The sequence below is a fragment of the Oryctolagus cuniculus genome, chromosome 17 (assembly GCF_964237555.1).
Source record: "Oryctolagus cuniculus chromosome 17, mOryCun1.1, whole genome shotgun sequence".
Classification (NCBI taxonomy): domain Eukaryota; kingdom Metazoa; phylum Chordata; class Mammalia; order Lagomorpha; family Leporidae; genus Oryctolagus; species Oryctolagus cuniculus.
This window is the reverse complement of record NC_091448.1, coordinates 36,930,079-36,950,382: the sequence shown is the minus strand read 5'-3', so window position 1 is coordinate 36,950,382 and position 20,304 is coordinate 36,930,079. Positions and strand designations below refer to the sequence as shown.

At 45.4% G+C, this 20,304-nt stretch overlaps 1 protein-coding gene across 5 annotated transcripts in view; it reads right to left on the bottom strand.

Moving 5' to 3' along the window:
• Positions 1–19,359, bottom strand: part of USP32 (ubiquitin specific peptidase 32) — a 214,867-nt gene extending 195,508 nt beyond the window's left edge. The window contains exon 1 of one of the 5 annotated variants that reach the window (XM_051824715.2): positions 19,246–19,359. Coding sequence is in view for 1 of the 5 variants with exons in the window: in XM_008271181.4 (XP_008269403.1) it covers positions 18,867–18,924 (58 nt within the window). In the remaining 4 variants the exon portion in view is untranslated. Of the gene's footprint in view, positions 1–12,595; positions 12,761–18,866; positions 19,118–19,245 lie in introns of those variants that run through there. The other 4 variants (XM_070061011.1, XM_070061012.1, XM_008271181.4 and 1 more) reach the window with 4 other exon arrangements.
• Positions 19,360–20,304: the final 945 nt, after the last annotated feature.

The window sequence follows — 20,304 nt, the reverse complement described above, 5'->3', positions numbered from 1 at the left end:
AGTTACACAGAGAAAGAAAAGATAGAGGTCTTTCATCCACTGGTTCACTTCCCAAACGGCCCAACAGTCACGGCAGGGCCAAGCCAAAGCCAGGAGCCAAGACCTTCTCCGGAGTCTCCCACATGGGTTCAGGGTCCCAAGGACTTGGAGCATCCTCTGCTGCTTTCCTAGGCTCACTGGCAGAGAGTTGGAACAGAGTGGAGTAGCCAGGACTCAAACCAGCGCCCATATGGGATGCTGGCATTTCAGGAGGCAACTTTACCCACTATACCACAGCACTGGCCCCAAAATTCAAAACTTTTACAGCAGGCATTTAGCCTGAGGTTAAGATACCCATGTTCCAAGGGCTAGCACTGTGGCAGAGTAGGATAAAAGCCAGCATCTGCAATGCTGGCATTCCCATACAGTCCATGTTTAAGATCCAGCTGCTCGGCTGGCGCCGCGGCTCAATAGGCTAATCCTCTGCCTGTGGCGCGGGCACACTGGGTTCTAGTCCTGGTCAGGGCGCTGGATTCTGTCCTGGTTGCCCCTCTTCCAGGCCAGCTCTCTGCTGTGGCCTGGGAAAGCAGTGGAGGATGGCCCAAGTGCTTGGGCCCTGCACCCCATGGGAGACCAGGAGAAGCACCTGGCTCCTGCCTTCGGATCAGCGCGGTGCGCCGGCCGTGGCGGCCATTGGAGGGTGAACAAACGGCAAAGGAAGACCTTCCTCTCTGTCTCACTGTCCATTCTGCCTGTCAAAAAAATTAAATAGGCCGGCGCCGCGGCTCACTAGGCTAATCCTCCGCCTAGCGGCGCTGGCACACCAGGTTCTAGTCCCGGTTGGGGCGCCGGATTCTGTCCCGGTTACCCCTCTTCCAGGCCAGCTCTCTGCTGTGGCCAGGGAGTGCAGTGGAGGATGGCCCAGGTGCTTGGACCCTGCACCCCATGGGAGACCAGGAAAAGCACCTGGCTCCTGGCTCCTGCCATCGGATCAGCGCGGTGCGCCGGCCGCAGCGCGCCGGCCAAGGCAGCCATTGGAGGGTGAATCAACAGCAAAAGGAAGACCTTTCTCTCTCTCTCTCTCACTGTCCACTCTGCCTGTCAAAAAAAAAAATTTTTTTAAATAAAATTAAAAAAGGAAAAAAAAAATCCAGCTGCTCCATTTCTAATCCAGCTCCTTGCTAATGCACCTGGGAAGGCAGTGGAAGAATGACTGAAGTCCTTGGGCCCCTGTTACTCACATGGGAGACCAGGATGAAGTTCCTGGCTTTAGGATGAGCCAGACACAGCCATTGACGCCATTTGGGAAATGAACCAGTGGATGGAAGATCTCTCTGTAGCTCTTTCAAATAAATATATCTTTAAAAAAAAAAAAAAAAAAAAAAAAGATAGCTGTGTTCTGCATCATCTACACTAGAGTATCGAAGCTGGATACCCTGCTCTGGCTCCTGACCCCAGCTTCCTACTAATGTAAATCCTAAGAGGCAGGGTTTCAACAACCATGTGGGAGACCTGGATTAAGTTCCCAGCTCCTAGCTTTAGACCTGGCCCAGCCAGGCCACTGTGTAATTTGCAGGTGAATCAGTGGATGGGAGCTCAGTTTCTGTCTCTCTGCCTCTCAAATAAATAAAATTTGAAAAAACATATAAACCTTTTGAGTATCAAAAGATACTATTGGTGGCCGGCGCCGTGGCTCAATAGGCTAATCCTCCACCTAGCAGCGCCGGCACACCGGGTTCTAGTCCCGGTCAGGGTGCCAGATTCTGTCCTGGTTGCCCCTCTTCCAGGCCAGCTCTCTGCTGTGGCCCGGGAGTGCAGTGAAGGATGGCCCAAGTGTTTGGGCCCTGCACCCCATGGGAGACCAGGAGAAGCACCTGGCTCCTGCCTTCGGATCAGCGCGGTGCGCCAGCCGCAGAGCACCTGCCACAGCGGCCATTGGAGGGTGAACCAACAGCAAAGGAAGACCTTTCTCCCTGTCTCTCTCCCTTTCACTGTCCACTCTGCCTGTCAAAAAATAAAAATAAATTAAAAAAAAAAGATACTATCAAAAGTGTCAAAGACAACCCACACAATGGGAGAAAATATTTGAAAATTAGTATCTGATACAGAATTAATATCCAGAATAAAGAACTGCAATTCAATAAAGTAACCCATACACTGCAATTCAAAAATAGTCAAAGGACTTAGATAAACATGTCTCCAAAGATGGTACACAAATGAGCAATAAACACATGATAATGATCAACTAGCCACCAAGGGAACTATAAATTAAAGTTACAATTTTACTGATACCACTTTACACCCATTAGAAGGCATTTGGGAAAAAAAAAAAAAAGCGGCAGCATTGGATAGAATACAATGAGACAATTAAACTAGAACCTTTGTATACTGCTGATGGGAACATGAAATAGGACAGTCACTGTGCAAACCAGTTTAGCAGTTCTTCCAAAAGTTAAACACAGAGTTGCCGTGACTCAGCAATTCCACTCCTCTAGATACACCCAAAAGAACTGAAAACATGGATTTGAATAGATACTTGTACCCAGTGTTCACTGCAGCATTATTCACAATATCTAGAAGATAAAAATAATCCAAATGCCCCATCAGCAGAATGGTTAAACAAAATGTAGCATGTTTATTTCACTCAGTCATAAAAAGGAATGAAATTCTTCTATATGCTATGACATGAATGAAACTTGAAAATATTATCTTAAGTAAAATAAGACTTTACTCCATTTATATGTACCTATAAAGGCAAATTCATAGAGACAAAAAGTAGAATAAAGGTTACCAGAGACTGGAGGAAAGAGGATTGGGAATTATTATTTAATGAGTACAGAGTTTCTATTCGGAATAATGAACAAGTTCTGGAAACTGACAGTGGTAATGGCTTCACAATATACTATAAATGTACTTAATGGTATTAATTAGACATTTAATTAAAATGATGAACATATTATATACATTTTACAATAATAAACTGGGGAAACTAGAGGAAAAGTATATACACAGCTGAGTTTGTGAAGATCATACAAAAATTCACATGTAATACTTTAATTTTCAACCATTTATTTTTACTTACTCAAAAGGCAGAGACAGACAGACAAAAAGATCTTCCATTTGCTGGTTCACTCCCTAAATATGTGCAAGCCAGCACTAGGCATGCTGAAACCAGACACCAGACTCAGTTTAGATCTAAAGTACTTGGGCAGGAACCCAAGTACTAATGCTATCACATGCTGCTTCTTTGGGTATGCATTAGCAGGAAGCTGGAATAGCAAGTAGATCTAAGACCTGAACATAGGCACTCCAATATTGGATGCAGGCATCCCAAGAAGAATTTTCATGGCTGTACCAAACACCTGCCCTCAACATTAAAATATATATATATATATATAATCAATAATTTCTTGGGAACAAGACAGTATATGTGGGGCCGGCACTGTGGCACAGTGGGTTAACGCCCTGGCCTGAAGCTCCAGCATCCCATATGGGCGCCGGTTCAAGACCTGGCTGCTCCACTTCCCATCCAGCTCTCTGCTATGGCCTGGGAAAGCAGTAGAAGATGGCCCAAGTCCTTGGGCCCCTGCAACTGCATGGGAGACCCGGAAGAAGCTGCTGGCTCCCGGCTTCGGATCGGCACAGCCCCGGCTGTTGTGGCCAATTGGGGAGTGAACCATCGGATGGAAGACCTGTCTCTCCTTATCCCTCTCCTTTTCCCTCTCTCTCTCCTCTCTGTGTGTAACTCTTTCAAATAAATAATCTTTAAAAAAAAAAAAAAAAAAAAAAAAGACAGTACACGTTCCCATCTGCTAATTCACTCTCCAAATGTCTAGCCAGGGCTGGGTTAAGCCAAAGCCAGGAACTCAATCTGGGTCTCCCACAAAGTTGCAGGAACCCAAGAACTTGAGCCATCAGTTGCTGCCTCCCAAAGTACATATTAGCAGGAAGCTAGATAAGAAACAGAGATGGAACTTGAAACAAGCACTTAAATATAGAAAGCAGGTGGTTTAACTACTAGGCCAAATGTCTGTCTGCCTGCTTGTGTGATTGTGTGTGTGTGTGTGTGTATATGTATGTATGTATGTATGAGGCAGAAGACTGACAGAAAGACAGCCCCCATCATCTGGTTCACCCTCTAATGCCTCCAACAACCAGGGCCAAGCCAAGGCTGAAGCCCAGTGCTGGAAACTCAATCCAAGTCCCCCAAGTGGCAGCAGGAATCCAGTCACCTGAGCCATCACTGCTGCCTCCAGCATTAGCAGGGAGGTAGAATCAGGAGTCAGGGCTAGGAATTGAATGAACCCAGGCACTCAGATGTGGAATCCAAGCACCCTAATTGCTAGGCCAAACGCCTAACAGGCAAAATGTTTGCCCCCACATAAAGTATTTCAGAAATTCCTTACAATGACCCTGATAAGACATATAGCTGAAAATACAGTACTGTTCATGAGAAAACTATATTTGTATTTTTTTTTTTTTTTTTTTTTTTTTTTTTTTTTTACAGGCAGAGTGGACAGTGAGAGAGAGACAGAGAGAAAGGTCTTCCTTTGCCGTTGGTTCACCCTCCAATGGCCGCTGCGGCCGGCGGGCTGCAGCCGGCTCACTGCGCTGATCCGAAGCCAGGAGCCAGGTGCTTCTCCTGGTCTCCCATGTGGGTGCAGGGCCCAAAAACTTGGGCCATCCTCCACTGCTCTCCCAGGCCACAGCAGAGAGCTGGCCTGGAAGAGGGGCAACCAGGACAGAATCCGGTGCCCCAACCGGGACTAGGACCCCAGGTGCCGGTGCCGCAGGCGGAGGATTAGCCTACTGAGCCACGGCGCCCGCCAAAAACTATATTTGTATTCTTATTACAATCATAGCTCATATTTTTTCTTCTTGCTTTCTCGTAAGTATTTATGTACTAGAAAAATATATATAGCCTTTAGGAAAGGTTTACAACAGTAATGTCAAATTAGCTCTGGCAAAAATTGAGGAAAATAAGTGTTTTTCAAAAACTAAGGAGATAACGGTGAAGAATGGAGTAAATTTGAAAATCTCAAAACTCCACCTGTCATGTTTTCACTTGCATAAGGAAATTCATAAACATTACTGTATTTCAGACACAGGGATTCAGCATACTAAAATAAGGCCTACCTTTCAGCTCATCTTATCCATTGCCAGGACCACAAGAGGTAGAGGTTAAAGTAGAAACCGTGAGTATCCTTTCAAATCCTCAAACTTCCATAAAAACACAAGATGAGCAAAAGTCTATTCTACATCTCAGTACAACCCACAATTGCCTATATTCTAATAAATTCTTCTAACAAATATAGAACTGCCTGTCACCCAGTGGAGTTCTGTGAGAGCTATATTCAGTATCATTCTTATGAACCTGCATACTGGGAATTTAAGATATGAGCCACACGTTTAACATTAGGACAAGACATAGAAATGGGGGGAGGGGGCGATGCTGTGGCATAGAATGTTAAACCTCCACCTGCAGTGCCAACATCCCATATGGTGGCCAGTTTGAGTCCTGGCTGCTCCATTTCTGATCCAGCTCCCTGCTAATGCACCAGAGAAAGCAGCAGAAGATGGCCCAAATGTTTGGGCTTCTGCACCCACGGGGGAGACCTAGGAGCTCCTGGCCATTTGGGGAGTGATCTAGCAGATGGAAAATCTCTCTATTCCTCCTCCCTTCTCTGTATCTCTGCCTTTCAATTAAATAAATCTTTTTAAAAAAGACACAGAAATGAAAATAAGAAGGTACTCCTTAAAAGAAAGTAAGACAGGTCTCCTGATATTAAAAAAAAAAAAAAGCAACATATCACGCTCATAAAAACACCAAGGCTTGGGGCCAGTGCTGTGGCAGAGCAGGTTAAGAAGCCGCTTGCAGTGCTGGCATCCCATATGGCACCGGTTCAAGTCCTGGCTGGTCTACTTCCAATCCTGCTCTCTGCTACAGCCTGGGAAAGCAGAAGATGGCCCAAGTCCTTGGGCCCCTACACCCACATGGCAGACCCAGAAGAAGCTCCTGGCTCCTGGCTTCGTATCAGCACAGCTCCGACCATTACGGCCAATTGGAGAATGAACCAGCAGAAGGAAGACCTCTCTTTCTGCCTCCCCTTCTTCCTCTGTGTAACTCTGACTTTCAAATAAATAAATCTTTAAAAAAAAAAAAAAAAAAAAAAAAAAAAAACAAGGCTATTAACACATGGTTCTTTCAATCTTCAGATACATACTAAACACCTATGTTTGCTTAAAACAGTACAAAGTAGTTTAAAAAAAAAATGGGGGTGAAGGGAGCTGGCATTGTGGCACTGTGGATTAAGCCACCACCTGCAATAATGACATCCCATGTTAGCTCAAGTTGCAGTCATGGCTGTTCCATTTCCAATCCAACTCCCTGCTAATGCACCCAGGAAAGCAGCGGAAGATGACCAAAGTGTTTAGGCCCCTGACACCCAGATGAGAAATCCGGATGGAGTTACTGGTTTTGGCTTGGCCCTGCTGCTGCCCAGGCCACTGCAGCCATTTGGGGAGTGAACCAGTGGATTGAAGATCAATAGGGGCCGGCACTGTGGTGCAGCGGGTTAACGCCCTGGCATGAAGCTCTAGCATCCCATATAGGCACCAGTTCAAGACCCAGCTGCTCCACTTCTGACCCAGCTCTCTGCTATGGCCTGGGAAGGCAGTAGAAAATGGCCCAAATCCTTGAGCCCCTGCACCTGCGATGGAGACCTGGAGGAAGCTCCTGACTCCTGGCTATGGATCTGCACAGCTCCAGCTGTTGCAGCCAATTGGGGGGGTGAACCATCAGATGGAAGACCTCTCTCTCTCTCTGCTTCTCCCCTCTTCGTGTAACAGTTTCAAAGCAATAAATAAATCTTTAAAAAAACAGGCCAGCGCCGCGGCTCACTAGGCTAATCCTCCACCTTGTGGTGCCGGCACACCGGGTTCTAGTCCCGGTTGGGGTACCGGATTCTGTCCCGGCTGCCCCTCTTCCAGGCCAGCTCTCTGCTGTGGCCAGAGAGTGCAGTGGAGGATGGCCCAAGTGCTTGGGCCCTGCACCCCATGGGAGACCAGGAGAAGTACCTGGCTCCTGCCATCGGATCAGTGCGGTGTGCCGGCCGCAGCGCGCCGGCCGCGGTGGCCATTGGAGGGTGAACCAACGGCAAAGGAAGACCTTTCTCTCTCTCTCTCTCACTGTCCACTCTGCCTGTCAAAGAAAAATAAATAAATAAATAAAATAAAAAAACCATCTATCTATATCACTATCTGCTCTCTAACTGCCTTTCAAGTAAACAAATACATCTTTAGGGAAAAAATAAAAAAGGTTTCCCCCTCAAGAACTTTCAATCCAGACAGGAGATTAATAGTCACAAAATAATAGCATATGTATGTGAATATATTCAAATGCAAAGGATATAAATTAAGAGTCATAGGAATTCAAAGGAAATAACTAAATGCTGGATATTCTTGGAAAGTTTCACAAAATAAAACTTAGGCAAAGTCTACAAGGATAGACAAAATCAAATGAGAATGAACCCTTCATAATCTAACATCATCTCGCCTTTCCAATACCTTGTACAATATAAATTAGAATAGATGAAAGCAGAGAATAGGTCATTCCAGCGAAATCAAACAAATGTGAAATGAGAAGAGCAAACTAATTATCCCACAGGATGCTTACTGTGGAGAAGTTAAAAATTCTAGGTGAGGGGGTGAGCATGTGGCCTAGCAGCTGGGAGGCTGCCTGGGATGCCACATCCCACATTCAAGTGCCTGGGTTTCAATATCAGCTCCACTTCCACTTTTTCATGTGCCCTATTCATATTACAAAGCATTGGTTGTTTAAGAGAAATGTCTCAGAATCAATCAAACCAAAGCTCAAATGCAAAAGCTGATGACCCAAATCTGACCAAACGAGTTCAATGCAACACAAATTATGAATCCCCTGCTCCTTTCATAAAGGTCCTGTCTTCCTTTCTCCTTCATTTACTACTGAAAGCTTCATGTATTCAGTTTAGAGCCACAAAGTGTTATTAACAACCCAAATTTTAAATGTTTATATTCCTAGAACACTTGGGTATTTACATAAGTGTCAAGAAACTATTCTGTAACAAATACAATTCATCAGATTGTTACCATTAGTTTTATTTTGTCAGCTTTCTCCTTTATTAAGACAGCACTAAGCAGTCCCATTCATGCAGCCAACATTTATAAGACCCTGCCAATTACCTTGTAGACTCAGAGTCCTTCTCAAGGATTTCAGAACTCACAGAAGATAGAGGGAACAGCCAACTAACTACAGCTGTAGTGCAGTAAATAAATACTACTACACTGAGAGTTTCTTAGAGCCAAACAGGTGAGAAAAAGAAAAGCCAATGCCAAGGAAGGTTTCTTAGAGGCTTCACAGCTGGGCTTAGTTTTGATGGCTAAGGATTCAAGGAGGCAGGCAGTCCAGTGGAAAGATGCAAGCCAATTCATCAATGAATATACACTTCAAGCCAGCTTCTATGCAAGCTTCTAGAAATAAAAATAATACACTGGCTCTAATTTCAAGATACTAGTTTTTTTTTTCTTAATTTGCTTTATTTGGCAAGTTTTTTCCCAGAAATCTTTTATTTAAAGAATACAAATTTCATGCATTTCATAAAAACAACCAAAAATACAACTTTAGGAACACTGTGAATCTTCTCACTGTATCTGCCCTCTCACCCTTCTTCCTCCTCCCTCTCCTATTCCCATTCTTATTTTTTACTAAGTTCTATTTTCAATTAACTTTATATACATGATTAACTCTACGAACAGTTTTGTTTTGTTTTTCATACTATTTGTTGAATTCTTTACTTAGATACTAGTGATCTTATCAGAAATCTTCATAGAGATGCTTAAAATTTGGTGTTAAAATGAGTTCACCATACACACACACAAATAAAGATTGTACAATTCTATTTATATGAGGCCCAAAAAGAGGCCTAATCAGTGGTGACAGGTGTCAGTATAGTGTTTACCTTTGAGAGGTAATACAGACTAGGAGAAGACAGGAAGGAACCTACCGGGGTGCTGGAAATGTTCTATGTCTTGACTTCGCTTGGTTACTACTTGGGTACATACATAAATATTCATCAAGCTCTACAGTAAGAACTGTGCACTTTATATTAGTAATAAGGCAAGAGATGGGGAACCTTTGAAACAAGAGCATTTCAAGATCTAGGAAGCAGTATTTGCTGAGTGCACGGGCAGGGACGAAATCACAAAACTACCAGGTGTGCCATACGGAAAAGACCAACTCAAACCACACGACACAGGTATCTTCCACTGAAATGCGCCTTAGTAAAATGACTAGAGGTACATTTCATAAAGATTATCTGGTACGACTATAAAAAATAAACCGAAGGGCAAGAGATAACAATGTTTCAGTGAACAGATGAAAGCCTCTTCTAAGGTAATACCTTTAAAGATACAGAAGAAACAGGAAATAAGAGTATAGTATCAAAGTGACACTGTGGATAGATCAAACGTGAACACAGAAAAGAAGTGAAGTGTTTCAAATGATGATCAGGCTTCTGGAATGGGCCCATAAGCAATTCGCGAAGATATGCAATATTTAAAATGCAGCTGCAGATTGCTTCCTGTCCCTCACCTCCTCACACGTTCCCAAAGAGCTCTGCAACCCTGCACCACGTACCGCGCCGAGTTTGAGAAAGTTGCTGAGGACCTCAAGCAGCTTAAGACGAAGCCAAGTGATGCTGAGATGCTGCTCATCTGTAGCCACTAAAAGCAAGCAGCTAAGAGCAACCTAAACACAGAATGGCTCGGCATGTAGAACCACAAAGGCAAGGCCAAGTGGGATGCCCAGAGTGAGCTGAAAGGGATGTCCAAGGAAAAACTTTAAAAAAAAATTCATTTTATTTAAAAGTCAGAGTTAGACAGACAGACAGACAGACAGAGGCAGATCTTCCATCTACTGGTCCACTCCCCAAATGGCCACAAAAGCTATGGCTGAGCCAGGTTAAAGCCAGGAGCCAAGAGTTTCAACCAGGTCTCCCACATGGGTGGCAGAGGCCCCAAACACCTGGGCCATCTTTCCCTACTTTTCCCAGGCCATCAGCAGGGAGCTAATGGATCCCAAATGGAGCAGCTGGGCCATGAACCGGAACCGATATGGTATACCAGCATTGCAGGCAGTGGCTTTACAGGGTACGCCACAACCTCAACCCCTTGTACTTTCTATAATCAGCTATAAAGAAATAGTTTCAAATCAGCACCTCAAAAAAAAAAAAAAAAAAAAAGAACTGGTATATAAACCTCCATCCAATGAAAGATTTCACTTATGGATGCTTATATAAACTGAAAAAATCTCTAAACCAAATTTATTAATCAAAAAACTGTTAAAAGACAGTGAAGAAGGTTGGCGCTGTGGTACAGCAGGTGAAGTCACTGCCTGCAGTCCCAGCATCCCATACAAGCACCAGTTCATGTCCTGGCTGCTCCTCTTCTGATCCAGCTCCCTGCTGATGCGCCTGAAAAGGCAGCAGAAGATGGCCCAAGTGCTTGAGCCCTTGCACCCACATGGGAGAGCCGGAAGAAGCTCCAGGCTCCTGGCTTTGGATTGGTCCAGATCCAGCCGTCACAGCCATTTGGGGAATGAACCAGTGGATGGAAGACCTGTCTCTTCTTCTCTCCCGAAACTCTGCCTTTCAAATAAATCAATCAGTCTTTTAAAAAAGGAGCCAGCAGCTTCTTCCAGATCTCCCACATGGGTGCAGGGGCCCAAGCACTTGGGCCATCCACTGCTTTCCCAGACCAGAAGGAGAAAGCAGGATCAGAAGAGGAATAGCCGAGACATGAATCAGTACCCATATCAGATGTTGGTGCCACAGTCAAAGGCTTAACCTCCTAAGCCACTGCGCCAGCCCCAAAAGAGACTATTAAAACATCTAAAAGGGGAAAGCAGTGGAAGATGGCCCAAATGCTTGGACCCTCGCACCCATGTGGGATTCCCAGAAGAAGCTCCTGGCTCCTGGCTCCAGATTGGCCCAGCTCTGGCTGTTGCAGCCATTTGGGGAGTGAATCAGAGGATGGAAGATCTCTCAGTCTCTGTATCTCCCTCTCTCTGTAACTCGGCCTTTCAAATAAAATAAATAAATAAATAAGTAAATAGGAAAAACAAAGCATTAACAATAGCAAAAATTAGGGGAAAAAAGAATCTCAGAAAAAACTAATCATAAAATTTAAAATAACCTAAATTGTTTAGAACTAATGAGAGAACTCTGTATGATGCTGTAAATTTTTTTCTCAGCTTCCAAACTCTGTACACTTTAAGCAAATAAGTTTCCAACTCTAACCAGACATATGTCAGTAGAATAATACTAGCCGTCATAAATAAAAAGTACATAAAGATTAGGGGCCAGTGTTGTGGCATAGAGGGTAAAGCCACAGTCAGTGATGCATGCATCCCATGCGTGCCAGTTCATGTCCTAGCTGTTCTACTTTCCATCCAGCTGCCTGTTAATGCGTTGAGAAAAGCAGAAGAAGATATCCTAAGTACTTGGGCCCCTGCCACCTACATAGAAGATTCAGATGAAACTCCTGGGGCTGGTCCAGACCAAAGTCAGGAACCTAGAATCCATCTGGGTTTCCCATGTGCATGGCAGTGGCCCAAGTGCTTGGGCCATTTTCTACTGCTTTCCCAAGCATATTAGAAAGGAGATGGGGCCGGTGCCATGGCTCACTAGGCTAATCCTCCACCTTGCGGCGCCGGCACACCAGGTTCTAGTCCCGGTCGGGGCGCCCGATTCTGTCCCGGTTGCCCCTCTTCCAGGCCAGCTCTCTGCTGTGGCCCGGGAAGGCAGTGGAGGATGGCCCAAGTCCTTGGGCCCTGCACCCCATGGGAGACCAGGAGAAGCACCTGGCTCCTGGCTTCGGATCAGCGCGGTGCGCCGGCTGCAGCGCACCGGCTGCGGCGGCCATTGGAGGGTGAACCAACGGCAAAGGAAGACCTTTCTCTCTGTCTCTCTCTCTCACTGTCCACTCTGCCTGTGAAAGAAAGAAAGAAAGAAAGAAAGAAGGAAGGAAGGAAGGAAGGAAGGAAGGAAGGAAGGAAGGAAGGAAGGAAGGAAGGAAGGAAGGAAGGAAGGAGAGAGAAAAGGAAGGAAGGAAGGAAGGAAGGAAGGAAGGAAGGAAGGAAGGAAGGAAGGAAGGAAGGAAGGAGATGGAACAGAAGCAGAGTAGCCAAACTTAAAACCAACATTCTGAAATTGAATTGAATTGAAAAGCATCACAGGCAGCGGCTTAACCTGCTGCACAATCCTGGCCCAAACATGGTTTTGATTTAAATGCAATCCAGTATCAAGGACTCCAAAAAAATACTTCATGGCAAGATTTCAAAGTATCAATTTTCCTGAATCTAATTCACAAGATAGTGATGAACTTGAGAATTCCCTAAAATAAATAGTTTCAGATTAATGAGCATTAAATCCCTAACAAAGGAAGGCATTAAGTGAAGGCCTTGAACACTAGTAATCTCTAAAAAGACAGATCTTAGAATAGATACATCTGAAGATAACAGTACTTTTTTCTTATTAAAGATTATTTATTTATTTATTTATTTGAAAGGCAGGAATACCTGGGGAAGAAGGGGGTCTTCCAATTACTCGTTCGGTCCCCAAATGGCCACGACAGCTAAGCCAAAGCCAGGAGCCAAGAGCTTCCTCCAGGTCTTCGACGTGGGTGCAGGGGCTCAAAGACTTGAGCTGTCCTCCGCTGCCCTCCCGGACGCATCAGCAGGGAGCTGGATCAGAAGTGAAGCAGCTAGGACTCAAGCCCACACCCACATGGGATGCTGGCACTGCAGGTGGAGGCTTAACCTTCTATGCCACAGTACTTAAGAAGCTAGTTTTATCAGACTTTTGTGTCGATCATTAACTATCAACTCTTAACTTCCAAGAGCTCTTTATTATTACTTAAAAGGAACAAGAGAACTTACTGGCATGCAGAAGAGATAGAATGTCTCAATTTAAACACAAATATCAAGAAAATCCATGTTCTGGGGCAGGCATTTAGTACAGCACTTAAAACAACACTTGGGACACCCACATCCCCTATCAGACTGCCTGGGTTTAAGTCCCAGTTACACTTAGGATTTTAGATTTTTTAAGTCAATTATTTTTTTTTTAAATTTATTTTATTTATTTGAAAGGCAGAATTAGAGAAAGAAGGAGAGACAAAGAGGTCTTCATCTGCTAATTCCCCAAACTGCCCCAACGATCAGGGCTAGGCCAGGTGGAAGTCAGGAGCTTCTTCCATGTCTTGCACATGGATGCACGAGCCCAAGCATTGGGGCTATCCTATGATGCTTTCCCAGGAGTATTAGCAGGGAACTAGACTGGAAGTGGAGCAGTGGAGACACAAACTGGCAACCGTAAGGGATGCCAGAGTTACAGGTCGCAGTTTAACCTACTCAGCCACAAACCTGGCCCCAGGATTCTAGCTTTTTGCTAATGCACACCCTGGTAGGAAGCAGATGCCGGTTCAAGTCAAGTCCCTAATACTCTGGCAGATCTGGATTGAGTTCCAGGCTCTTAGCTTCAACTTTGGGGAGTGAACCAGGGGATGGTAATCTTTTCAGTACTACTAATCACATCACCACTTTTAACTCATAAATAAAATTCTTCCACCACTGCAGATGCTTAACATTAAAGCTTCTATTTCAAACTATCAGCATTAACTTCTAATACTGAAAAAACAGATTTTCCACAGTCACAGCAAGAATAATCAGGGCCAGAGCTGTGGTGTAGTAGGCTAAGCCTCCACCTGTGTTATCCCATGTGGGCACTAGTTCATGACCCAACTGCCCCTCTTCCAATCCAGCTCTCTGCTTATGGCCTGGGAAAGCAGTGGAAGATAGTCCAAATGTTCTGGCCCCTGCATCAGCGTGGGAGATCTGGAATAAACTCTTGGCTCCTGATTTCAGATAAGCTCAGCTCCAGCTATTGCGGCCATTTACAGAGTGAACCAGCAGATGGAAGACTTGTCTCTTCCTCTGTTACTATGCATCTCAAATAATATTTTTTAAAAAAGAAGAATCATTTTCCTAAGTTTTCCTGTGACCTAGCATATAGTGGCCTGCCAAAAATCTTCTCTTTCTCCTCCTGAGAAAAATACCAGGTCACTATATTTTTGTTGTACAATCCCAACTCCAAATTACTTTCACATCTTTCTGGAAGGGCATCATGAGTGCTGTCACTATAAAGTCTCACTAACTAAGCACAAAGACAAACAATGAACAAGAAAAAAACAATTGCTCAGTTTAGTAAATGGAGAAGTCACTAGACATCAAGTGATGTCATCTCATTCCGCTCATCCCCCAAAATCAAGGTTTCATCAGTGTATTTTTTAAAAAATTTTTTTCAAAGATATAGTCATTTCTTTGAAAATCAGAGTTACAGAGAAGGAGGGAGAGGAGAGAAAAGGGGCAAGGGAGAGAGGGAGAGAAGGGGGGAAGGGGAGAGAGAGATCCTTCATCCACTGGTTCACTCCCCAAATGGTCACCAGGAGCCTGTAATTTCATTCAGGTCTCCCACATGGGTGGCAGGAGCCCATGCACCTGGGCCATCTTTTGTGGCCTTCCCAGGCACATTAGCAGGGAAGCCAGATCTGAAGTGAAGCAGCGGGGACTTGAACCGGTGTCCATATGGGATACCAGCATTGCAGGCAGCAGCACAACCCACTGCACCACAATGCTGAACCCTCATCAGTGTATTTAACTCCTCCTTGTTACCAATATTCCAAATACACAAACAGCACTTTTGTGACTACACATACACAGACTATTTTAGTAAGTGAGAACGTTATTCCTTCTCTGTGAAATTCAATTTTCATTTATAAAATGAAAAACTATGCCAAGTCAGCTATCCAATAAAATTTTTTAATATTAGGGGGCCGGAGCTGTGCCGTAGCAGTAAAGCCACTGCCTGCAATGCCGGCATCCCATAATGGGTACCGGTTCAAGTCCTGGATGCTCCACTTCCAATTCAGCTCCTTGCTAATGTACCTGGGAAAGCAGCAGAGGATGGCTCAAGTACTTGGGCCCCTGTACTCACATGGGAGACCCAGGAGTTGTTCCTGGCTCCTAGCTTCAGCCTGGCCCAGCCCTGGCCATCATGGCTATTTGGGAAGCAAAACAGCAGATGTAAGACCTTTCTCTGTGTCTCTCTTTATCTGTGTAACTCTTTCAAATAAATGAATCTTAAAAAGAAAATTTAAAAAAAAAATTTTAATACTAATATACTGAGACACTTGGGAAGCAAAATCTTGGTTAGAGAATCATGTTTCAGAGCATCTGAGGGTTGGTGAATAAGCAAAACAAAAAATACTGCAATCTTATAACTATTACATGCATAATTATTCGATAAGCAAACATCACAACCTGTAAGAAACTAAGAAATTAACTTCTTTAACATAACATTATTGAGTACATATTATAAAATGAGTACAGTGTTAGGGGTACTTCCAGGCCATCAAACATACCCACACACACTTTGCATTCCTACAGAATTCCCTTCTACAACACTAGAGCACTTAACTTGTTAATTATTTACAAATGATATAAACACTATCCTTGATTGTGTATTTTACTAAGCATACACAAATCAGAACTATAAATAGAACTTTTAATATTCCCATTCCCTATGGATAGTCTTGCATACACCTTGATGTATACACACTTCAGTGGAGACCATTGGCTCAGGCTATATGACTCTGGGTAGAGTGAGTTTTGTTTGTTTCTTTAGATCCTAATTCATAACCAGAGTTCAGTAAAAACTTGTTGAGTGAATGAGCAAAAGGAACTCTCAAAAACAGGAACCCACAATATAATCTTTTTGATATACTACAGTTCATCACTCCACTACTTAGTCCAGTATTAGAGCCAAACTTGAAGATTAGAAGACATTCAACCATTGTGTCTTAGTACCACAATTTAAAAGTTAAGATTACTTTAATTCAATCAAGTCATGCACCAAAAGAAAAGGGGTCTGTAACCCTCAGTCTCAAGAAGTATGACTGGAAAGAGAAGAGCAGGGAAGAATAACTAAAGATGATTTTTAAGGTTCCTTGGAATTGTAAAATGTTCTAAACTGCAACTCATCTTTCATTCAGTGTTTAATGAATAATAACTGTATCCCAAGGATTTAGAACATATTTCAAGACTACACACACCACAAACTTAGATGCAATAAGAGGGCAAAAGATGAAGGACATAGCTGCTAAAATTCTGCTTCCATGAGGTACAACAGGTATACTGCCTTACAAAACACATGCAATCTAAACCAGAGTCAAGCCTTCTCTGTGTTCTACTCAAATACTTAAGACAGACACAAGTCAAAAACAAAAGCTTTCACTGAAAAACCTCCCTAAAAACTGTTTCAAGGTATACTTTCAGAGAACTGTTAAGGTTTATACAACTTACATACAGTCTAGCTAAATTAGTATATAAACCCAATCTTCTTAATATCTATAGCTTCTGAAATGTAAATGAGTCACTAAACTGCCCTTTCACTCAAGCAAGCCCAGGAAGTGTTATCTGTTATTAACATAACACACTGCATTTCCCAGGCCCCACTTTGCAAGATCAATTGCCTACAATTCCATGTTTGTATGTGATAAGATACCCAACTATTTTTTTTATACTCCCTAATTATGGCTAGGAATTATTTAGTACTCAATAATCTTCGATAAGGCCAAGGAGGCCAATATTCCTGTTTTATTAAGCTTCTTTTTATTTGTAAAATGACTCATATAATACATAATGGACTAATGTATGTTTGTCAAATTTTGTATCCCCCTCTCCCCCATTCATTTTATACATAATGAACAGGTGGATGAAACCAATGAATATAGGTTTTAGTACCTATTTATGGAGGCACACAAAAAGTTTCAAACCATTTCTTAACTCCATCAAAAACTGTATGAACTTTCTATAATCTCAGTAAAACAAATTCTATATTGGAGTCTGACACAAAAATACTAATACCTACTTGCAAAAATGTAAAAAAAAGGCTCCTGGTTTACATTTAGAAATGCTATCTCATCAATTTATTCCTCTCTTTTAATTTTCCTCCATAGCAAAACCAGTAAGACAAATTCACCCAAACAAGTTACAAATAAGGTTTTAACAAACATTTTGCTACCTCTTCCAATATCTGTGTTTTAAAATTCAACAGGCAGACACAACAAATTGAAAACTTTCAGTCAGATCAGTTTAAAATGCACAATTAACTTCATTTATACTTAGAAACATACAACCTTAGTTTAATATTAAACAGGCTAGAGTTGATAAAAGTTTTAGAATTTCTTAATGCCAGGTTCACAACTGGTATTCCCCACCTCAAACTTAAACACTTCTGAACCTTGCAACTATAAATCAGTCTGACTGATGTCCTCTCCCGTGCCATGTAAGCCATTGCCTAATTGAGGCCAGACCTGTCAGGCTCAACAGCATCCCGGAAATGACTAGCCTACCAGGGCTGGAAATATATCAAGAATTTGGAACATTTCTCATATTGGGGCAAAGAAGAAAGCTGAAGTGAGACTGTGCGTAAGAACAACCATTATGTTGTTCCACAAGACAAAAAAAAAAATGTTTTTGTCTTTCCAATAAGTCCACAACCAACATAGCTAAACTGTGTATCTTACAGTCGGATGATCGTCCACTAAACTTCTCTCTCTTCTATATATGAGCAAAAGTTCCCTCCTAAATTCTCATTCTGAATGCCTTTGATCTCATCGGCATTTTATATCCCTCACGACTGAAAATCACCTGGAACATGTCTGGTTTCTTGGCTTACAAACGTGTTAACAATAATGTCTAGCATCCAATCTGCTTAATGTTTTTCACTTCTTACCCTGAAAACCCGTTAAAAGTCCAGAAGAAATACACGTACACACAGATAGACACACACTCAAATCCCAGTCCTGAAAAAATTAAGTCCCATTCCGGCCATCAAGCGTGCACTAGACAGACTCGCAGCCAGCGCGTGCCCGGCGCTCGCGGACAGCGGCCTCAGGCAGTGGGAGGGGGCTGGGAACACCACACCGTGCGGCGGAGCCAGCGAGCAGCAGGCCAGTCCCTACAGGGAGCTACAACACAGCATCACCAGGCTGGCCTCCCGCACGCCAGTTCGTGGGCAGGGACGGGGCTGAGAACCGGGAACCAAGTGCACTCAAAGGCTCCGGTCAACGTCGGAAGAGATGAAACCTAAAGCAGGGGCGTGTGGCAACGCCAGCTGTCCAGGCTCATCTCACCCCAAACACAACTTAATTTCAAGTCGTTCTGACCAAAGTCAGCCGCTCAAAGGGTGAGCGGCGGCAGCAGCAGACGCCAAGAGACCCCCGAGAGACTGGCAAATGCCCTCGGAAAAGGCAGACTCCCCAGCAGGAAGCGGCTGCTCGCTCCGCAGCCGCCCCCTCTCTGCCTTCCTTGCAGCCGAGGCTGTCAGGAACCGGCTTAGGATGTTGTCGGAGGATTTCACGAAGGGAGAGGAGGAAATGGCAGAGAAAAATGAGGCTGGCGGGCTGGAGCCACCCAAGAAAAGGGAGCGAGGGCTTCCCTGGCCCCCTCCAGGGTGGCAGCGCCACCGGAGAGCCAGGCCACTGCCCTGCCAGCGCCTGACACCTCTCTCCGGGAAAGCGTCGCCCCCTTCCAGCCGGTCCCAAGGCTCCACCACCGCCTCCCCGCCGGCCTCGCGCCCCCACGACAGTGCCCCTCGCCGGCCTCCCTTCCCTTCCGCCCCAAGCGCCCCACGCCCTCAGCCTCCGCTCCCCTCCCTGGTCACCCACCCTCTGGGCAGCCCGTCGCTGGCCTCCCCGGCAGCTCGCCCAGACCCCTCCCCCCTCACCTCTCCTCAGCGCCTCCTCGTAGCTGAGGAATCCGATCCGTGACTCCTTGGCGCCCATGCTCCCCTCATCCCCTCGGCCGGGGGTCGGAGCCTGGCCTCGCCCCCACCCCCACTCCCGCCTCCTCGGCGTCCCTGGGTGACGGTGTCGGCGTCGGCGTCCCCCGGCCCCCTCCTCCCACCACACTAACAAGTGCGGCTTCTGCCCCGGCGGCTCCTCCCGGCCGCCGCCACCGCCTCCATGCCTGATCACGTGACCCGCTCCCACCCCGCCCCCTTCCCCTCCCTTCTACTCCGCCCTTCTCCTCTCTCCTCCTTTCCCTTCCCTCCTCACGCCCTCTTCCCTCCCCCGTCCCCTCCTGCCAGCCCCGCCGAGGGTCACCTGACCCGAGGCCCGGGATTGTTCCGGGTAATGGCCGCCCGGTGCCTCACACTCCGCCCCGCCCCACGCTAAACGCGCGCAGGAGCGTCGGAGGAGGGCCCGCCTCGCTGCACGTAACGCATCATCCCCACCGTCCCGCCAATCCCGAACCCCGAGACCCGCCCGAGCCTCCGCCGGCCGGGGCGGGCGGTGACTTCCGGGGCGCTCGGGGACGGGTCGTCCCACCCACACGTTTTGGCGCTGGGCGGGCGGGGTCGAACCGGGGTGGTTGGTGTTTCTGCGACCCAGACCCACCTTGGCAGACAAGTGGAGTCTCAGAGGACGGGACGTGATCCTGCAGCGCCTGAGAGAAAGGGGAGTGCGGGCGGGGGACTTGGGACGTGCGGGACTATTTTGACTGCGAGGCAGCTGTGAAAGGAAACAATCTCTGCTTTCCCGTGAAAGTGAACCTTAGAACGAAGTGGATAATATTTGCTCTTCGCCTCACCCCTTCCGCTGCCCCAGCTGCCCCTGGGCTCCCCTTCTCGGCCTTGATCCAGCCGCCCCTCTCCGGATGCTTCTGCTTGAGCCTGCGTCTTGGCTTCGTCTACCTTGCAGCTTCCCAGAGTTACGCTCCTCCAGAAATGTGGGGGTTACAAGGCTTAGGACGGAGTCCTTTGCTGTTCCTTTAATTCTGGAATATGTGTAACAAAACTTACGTTTTAAGTGACATTAAGTTCATTTGCATTGTTATGCAGCTGTCCCCATCCCTCTCCAGAACTCATCTTGCCAAACTGATACGTTCTACCCAATAAACGGTAACTCCCCATTCCCCCCAGTTCACGCACCCACTGACCTGCTTCCTCTCATTTGATTACTGAAGTATTTCATGAATGAAACTAGCTCTCCTTTTGTGACCGGTTTATTGGCTGATTTTCGTATTTTTTATTTTTATTTACTTGCAAGGCAGGTGGATGGAGCTCCCATCCACTGGTATACTCCCCAAATGCCTGCAACACGGGCTGGGCCAGGCGAAAGCCAGGATCCCGGAACTGCAGCCAGGTCTCCCACTTGGGTGGC